Source organism: Lotus japonicus, chromosome 6, assembly GCF_012489685.1.
Source record: "Lotus japonicus ecotype B-129 chromosome 6, LjGifu_v1.2".
In the NCBI taxonomy this organism is placed as follows: domain Eukaryota; kingdom Viridiplantae; phylum Streptophyta; class Magnoliopsida; order Fabales; family Fabaceae; genus Lotus; species Lotus japonicus.
The window spans coordinates 4,761,657-4,769,013 of NC_080046.1; the positions used below are offsets into that span (position 1 = coordinate 4,761,657).

The 7,357-nt window shown below is 35.2% G+C and overlaps 1 protein-coding gene across 2 annotated transcripts; it reads right to left on the reverse strand.

The window, feature by feature from the left end:
• Positions 1-3,467: 3,467 nt before the first annotated feature.
• Positions 3,468-6,837, reverse strand: LOC130722350 (transmembrane 9 superfamily member 12). Of its 2 annotated transcripts, none has more exons than XM_057573043.1 (2): positions 6,681-6,837; positions 3,468-6,025 (listed from the first exon to the last, which is right to left on the reverse strand). In XM_057573043.1, exon 2 carries the CDS (start codon positions 5,933-5,935, stop codon positions 3,956-3,958), a length of 1,980 nt encoding a protein of 659 aa, XP_057429026.1. In that variant the 5' UTR covers positions 5,936-6,025; positions 6,681-6,837; the 3' UTR covers positions 3,468-3,955. The 2 variants fall into 2 exon arrangements, with proteins under 2 accessions (XP_057429026.1, XP_057429027.1); XM_057573044.1 differs by having other exon boundaries at positions 6,590-6,688.
• Between the last annotated feature and the right edge of the window lie 520 nt (positions 6,838-7,357).

A 7,357-nucleotide genomic window follows, 5' to 3' on the forward strand; every position in this document is an offset into this window, starting at 1 on the left:
AGCCAGTGTCAAATAAACAACAAGTTGAGAGAGCTGATTTTGTAACCAAAAGGGCGTGTAAGCTAAGGAGAGGACTAGTCTTGAGATGTTGCACTTTTCTTTTTCATTAAGATTTTAGTTGATGAAGTTTGAACATGTATAAGACAGCCTCAAACCAGATTTTTGTGGGTTTTATTTTCCTGAAAACATCTAATTATGAAGATATATTCAAAGTTTATGAATGCGTAGGTTGTTATTTTTTGCATTGTGTGTCACAATCTTGATTGAAAATTTTCCAACTATTTCTAGCTATGCCTCTATCATTTATGTGAAAGAAGTTTTTGTAAATTAATTGCTTGTCTAATAAATCTTTGATAGGCTCTAATATTCTTGGTTATAAAACACTGATATTACTTTTCCATCTTTCAAATATAATGTTCAAGATCGAGATGTTAATGGATGATTGAGAATAATTGAACTATGTTACAGTAATAATGAGTGCAAATATTTTAACAATTCCTTTTTTTTAACTTCCCGTTTAAAGAAATGATTGGAAAAATCTACATTTCTTGATTTCTAAACAATGACACTTCTTTTTCATTTTTTAAAACATAAGCTTCATATGAAATGTGAAAGGATGGAGAATTGAGTGTACTTAGGTAGTAATAATTGGAAGTTACCTATAAACTCGAAGAATAATTTTCAATGCCAAAAAGCACATGATCTAAGCTTTAAAGAAGTTTTCCAGCCCCAAAACATCCCTACAACTCTCGGCCTCATCACTTTAAATACCAAGTAATTTTTCTTCTTCCAAAACTAATTAGCATTTAAGTATTAACTAGTTTTTTCAATGGCAAAAACGTCATCAAAACCTCAAAACAAGTCCAAGGCCATAATTACAATTTTCAAAGCCTCATCATCAAGAGTAACAAAACATATTTTTGGAAAGCTCTTGTCACCCACAACAACCTTTGTGAAGGGTTTAACCCCAAAGCTCAAAACATCATATTTCAATCCTTAGCGCCTTGTTCACGGATAAGTAACAACCGTAGTACATTTGAGCCTATCAACCACATTCAGAAGGCAGTCAGTTGGCGTTAATGAGCTTCACTAGATAGACCATTTCATATTTCATATGCTCTTTAGAAGGTTGATAATGATAAGGAGTGTTCTAATTATATATAAGTGTCTATTAGAAGGTTCTTTTAAATGTAGTCTTTTATCTATCAGAACAGAGTCTTCATAAGGTTGCTTTTGTCATTAGAATGTTTTCCATTCATTAGAACATTGTCATTCTCTTAGTCTTAGAAGATTCAACTTGCACTCTTGTCAAATAGAATGTATACTTTAAAAACATCACTTAGAGGATTGTGTTAATTAAAAAAAAACTAAAATAACTTGGAATTTATGCAGATTTAACCCTTGTGTCTCGAATTAAATATAATATAAATTGGCATTAGCGGGATAGAACCACTAGAAGTGGCAAAATTCGGCTCTGAATAACTTAATTACAATATTGGAAGAAACATGGGCATAATATGGGAAAGTTTTTTGTTTTGTGCAACCTTGCACAAAGGTGGGTTCAGCCCTTACCCGGTATTTTCCATTTTCTTTAAATCATTTTTTGATCTTCTGAATAATAAAAATTTATTTATTTTTATTCTATTTTTCCCAGATCAAGTTTCAATTTCATCTTCTTCTCTTCCTTCCCCAACTTCTGAAACCCCAATCTTCATGACTCCAAATAAACTTCATGACAATCACAAGGATCCCAGCCCCTTCTGATCTCTGCCACCATGTGAACACGGGTACTTTGAAACTGGTCACGCACCCACACCGAGTACCGGTACGCCGTGGGTACTTTGAATTTGAAACCATGTTTTTTTTTTACAAACTTTACCATGTGTTTGACAGAAAGCCTCAATCCTTTGAATTATTTAATTATTATTACATGCAAGATTGCAAGATATATGAATATTGAGAGATTTGATATGTAATTAATAATATTATGTAAGATAAATTATTTGATATCTATTATTTTACTTCTATATATATATATATATATATATATATATATATTTTAATATAGATATTAATGTACCTCTAACGTACCTGTGCCTATGATTTTCTAAAAATGTGGCACCCGGTATCCGGTACCGCACCCGTGCATCCTAGCTGCCACCCAACCCCATCATTCCCCAACGTTCAAACAATATCAGTGCTATATGCATGGATATGCTGAAACGAGGAAGATGATTCAGAGAAAAATGGGGTATATTAGATTTTCCCATAAACTTGGCATTAGGTATTTGAAAAAAAAAAATGCACTATAGTGTAAATTGTTGTGAATAGTTGGATGATAATCAAGGTTAGGTGTTTAGGCTATGCTAGAAAGTCTATGGGCTTGGCCCATGTGTATTTGCCTTGACCTAATGTTATATATAGAAGGGTGGTTTCACCAAGCAACACACCCCTCCTTCCACAGTATTACTTGTTTGACTCTTGCTTCTCTCTTCTCATCTCTCACCCTCTCACTTTATTGTCTTCATTTCATAACATAAATGACTTTTACACTCTATTTCAAAGATGTGTGAGATGCAATTTCTTCTTAATTTAATTGGTGTGAAACATAATTGATTGACAAATTATTCACGTATTTGATTATTGAAAATTTAATTTCAACTCACATAATACAATTTCGGGTGAAGTGTTTAGTTTCAGATTGACAGAAACAAAGTAATCTGTAAAAAATAATTAGACAGTTCATTTGTTACTATACCACAACTTACACATTATAAGAGAGAGAACAAAAGGTTATAACTTATAACATCCTACCTACATGAATGAACAAAAACAATGTGAACATAGCAATGCAGAAAATCATAACATCAGATAGCAAACTGCAAAATTGCACTACTACTGTTTTTGAATTGACTTGGACACTTGGTGCACACAATGTTAGGTGCAAAACTAGCTTCAAATTTAAATTTAAGTGATTCCAGGAAGGTTTGAAGTGCATCCAAACACATTTATAAAAGTGTGTAACCTTTCGAGAAGAGAAGAAAAAGCTACCACTATTTGAGAGGGATGCTGCCAAACAATTAATTTTCCCCCTTTCCTTTCCATAGAACATTGTCATGATATAACTGTATTTTCAATAAATTTATTGAAAAAAGGAACGTGAGAAATACATGACTCAATGAAAACTGAACTACAGCCATAAAGAAAAACTGTTTCTGTTTAAGAATTTAACAGAACATTTCCAATCATGCTCAAAAACTTTGGTGCTACTTGCATTTTGACTTTGCAATTACTAAACTTCGTCAGAGACCATGGCTCAGGCTATTATACCAAAAAGTTGAACTCAGTTGTAATGATGTAAAGCTGATTGCTGTAGAAATACTACATGTAATCAATATTTACATATCCAGAAGCATAGTTAATCAAAATTACAAGCATCCAGCTACAAAATAAAATAGAAATAGAAATAAATGAAACAATAGTATAATACAAAGCCAAAATTGTGGACAATTAAGTTCAAATAAAACCATTCAAATAGTGTACAATACTCGGTCGCCTTCCCTATCCTTGAATGCAAAGAAAATATAAAAATTAACACCCAGAAGCATAGTGAACATCACAACGAAATCTGAAAGTATACATCAAACATTTTTCTATAATAATGAGATGAGACAATCTAAGCAATTATATCTTCCTGAAGCAACTTAACTATCCTAGTGTAGTTGAAACATAATGCCCTCAAAATCTAGTTGAATACTTAAAAACAAGTAGAAGGGGAACAAGATGCAGATCACATTGAAATATAAAAGGGATTGACAACTATTCAAGGAAATCAATGAAGTATCTGTCTACCCCACTCAACATTCTGCGAAGCGAACAAGCTACAAAAAGAACTCAGCAGAAGTTACATCAACTGAACTTTTTGCTTAGTTTATGAGAGATAACAGGGAGAACCTCAATCTATCTTCACAGAAGAGAACAAGTAGTGCACAAAGTAGAATGACATGAGGAAGCCAATGGTCCCGGTCGACAACATGATAGCAACTGCCATTAGCAGTGAATAGCCAAGGTAAAGGACAGCGGAGACAGGTCCACTCAAACTCTGCAGGTCAAAAACCAAGTAGTTGACGGAGTACAAGAAAACATATAGTGCAACAGAACCTGAAGCAAAGAACGCCTTCCACCACCACCGCCAATCTTCCACACAGAGATGCATATATGTGAGAACCACTGAAACTTCAGCACAGACGATAACCAGCAATAGAAGAACCACCAACAGGAAACCAAACACATAATAGAACCTCCCAAGCCAGATACTGGAAAGGATAAAGAAAAGTTCAATGAAGAGGGTTCCAAATGGAAGAGTTCCAGCACCAAGAACAAGAAGCCATGATGGATATTTCCGTGCAGGAATTTCCCTTGGAATCTGATTAGTCCGCACAGGAAATTCAATGGGCTCAGCTTTTGTCCCCATAAATCCTCCAATGAGGGTAAGAGGTACTGAGATGCAAAACCAGAGGAAGAACAGTTCGAAATACAACGAAATGGGTATAGCACCAGTACTGTTGCTGCTCCATAGAATAAAATTCAGTATTGTGAGGATAATGAAAGCAATTCCAGGGAAAAAACATGCAGCAGACCAGGAAATCGATCTCCACCCTTCTGATGTTCCCTTAATGGTCCTCCAGAGACGTACACTGACATAGCCAGCCGAAATTCCCAGGATAAGATATAAAATGATCATCCCTGTTAGTAGCATACCTCGGGATGCTGGCGACATGAAACCAAGTGCTGAGAAAACAATAGTAACACCAGCCATTCCAAGAATCTGAACCCCATCTCCAACCATCACACAGAGAAGCTTTGAGCAATCAGGCTCCCTAAACACATCACCCACAACTAGTTTCCATCCAGAGAGCTCCTCATTCATCTGAGCTTGTGCCTCTTTGTCCAATTCCTCATACCTTGTCAAGTCCCTTCTTACAGTTCTTAAGAAAATGACAAAAACAATACCAGCTAGGAATAAGATAACCATAAGTGAATTTAGGATTGAGAACCAATGGACACGAGAACCCTCCATCTTCAAATATGCATCCCAACGTGATGGCCATTTTATATCACTTTTCACAAATTCAACCTCGTAAGTAAATGATATCCTTTCTTGCTCTCTAATTACTTGATACTTGTCAAGCTCACCAGGGCAGCTTACAGAAGAGATATTATCATATGTTTTGTGCTTTAACATGACTTCAGGATCATATTTAATACTACAAGGGACAACCTGAAAACCAACTATTTCATACCCAGATGCCTTCTTCTTGTCAGCTTCAGAAATAATACCCAAACCTTCCTCCCCAGTCCCAATAATTTCAACCCCTCTTCCTTCATACTCATGAACCATGACCGTGAATTTAAGGTGGTTAATGATGTAATCTGGACCACTCTCAGATGGAGTGTACCCAACAGGGAACCCTGTCCACTGGATTTTAATCCCATTTTGGGTAGTAAACCTCATAACAGGTAAGTTGTCAAGGATCATATTCACTTGATACAGATCACGCGTTCTTTGTTTGAGTAGCTTCACCTCGTGCTCATTTAATGGCGATGTGGTACAGAGGTAGACTGTCTCATTGACATTCATCTGGAAACGGTAGGGTGAGTTATCAATCTGATCTCCCATAAGAAGTTCCCCAAGATTCTCAGCACTTTTCTTTACGCCACCAGGGGGCTTGCAGTAAGGGAGGCTGTAGTAGCTAAACGGAAGCTCAGTTTCAATAGAAGTTAACGAATTGACTTTGGCAAATATAGGTTCTTTATTGGAGTAAGTGTGCATGTAGGTCCCTGGAAGATAAAATCCATCGCTAACATTGGCAAAGACAACGAGAGAAACAAAAGCCCAGTAGATCAAGGATTTCCTCGGAGTTGGAAACTCCATTTATTTCCTCAAACGCAAGAAACAACAAACAGCAGACGCTGAAAGCTTTCAGCAAATCCAAGCTAACTCCAACCGTGAACGCATTCAAATCTACATAAGAGTGAAAACTACAACATTAGACGCCAAAGCCATTAAAATTAGGTTACAAAGAGTTATTAATCAAATCAATTTCATAAAAACTACGGCATCAGTAGTATTATCTCCTGAACAACTAAAATTAAGCCTAAATCTCCTGAACTAATGTTGGTCCCCAAGTGCATGAGGAGTGATTTGACTGCAAAATTGACGAAATTCAAATTCAGGAACTAATTTGAAATATAGATTACATTATTCAAGAACTAATATCAATGATCTCTTATAATTACTAATTTAACTAAACAAAAATAAAACCCTCAAGCATTGATATATAACATGAAAGGATTCAAATCAGATCCACTAGTCATGAAGCAAAGTGAAGAAAGAGCAACACAGATCAGTTGTAACATGAAATGAAAAGAACTAGCAAAGATAGCAATCACATTAAGAATGAAACGAAACAATTGAATGAAAAGAAAGCATGAAGAATAAAGTAACATCGAAATTGATATGCAGTTGAGATAAGAAAAAGAAAACGAAAGAAACAGGGAATAGTAGAAGAAGGAGAGAAACGCAAACCATGAGATCTGGGCAAGGAAGTGATGTGTGTGAGAAAGAGAGAGAGAGAGAGAGAGGGTTAGAGTGAGAAACAAGTGAAGGAGAAACCCACCTTGGATTTTTGGCGTTATGTCGAGAGAGATCGATCTCAATTTTTCAACACAACGCAACCAAACGCAGATTTAGATCTATAGTTCGAGGGGAATCTCACATGCGTTTTTTGGGTTGGGTCAGGTTGTGGTGTGGACCAGCCCACCTATGCCTTTCTCCATCTTTGATTCTTGGAGATTATAAGACTCAAACCAAATCAAACAAAATGGAAAGGACTCGATTATTTCAACAATTTTATTATAGTAACAACACATGGATACTTTCAAAAAACTGATTTAAGGTTCAAAGGTGCAATTGTGGTTGAATCAAGTCGAAAAAAGTGAAATATATAATAGAGGACATGATGGGAAAAGAAAAAAGTGATAGGAAGAGAAAGTAGATAGAAATAACACGAAAGAGGTGGTGTGTATGTATTAAAATTGTTTGCAAAATAATAACATATGATTTAATTTGGTATATTAAATTTTATGGTGTAAAAGAAAAAGAGTGGTGTGAATATATTAAAATTGTTTACAAAATTGTTACATACCATTTTATTTAATATATTACATTTTTAATACAAATGCATAAGAGAACCTCATTAATTATGTTTTTGAAAATTGTTATTCCCACCTCCTGACATCTAGTTTTACCTTCCTTAAACACGTAAGATCTAAAAACACAATTGAAGATAATTTC

Coding starts and splice junctions, on each gene's coding strand:
- LOC130722350 (XM_057573043.1), bottom strand. CDS start 5,935: ATGGAGTTTCCAACTCCGAGGAAATCCTTGATCTACTGGGCTTTTGTT.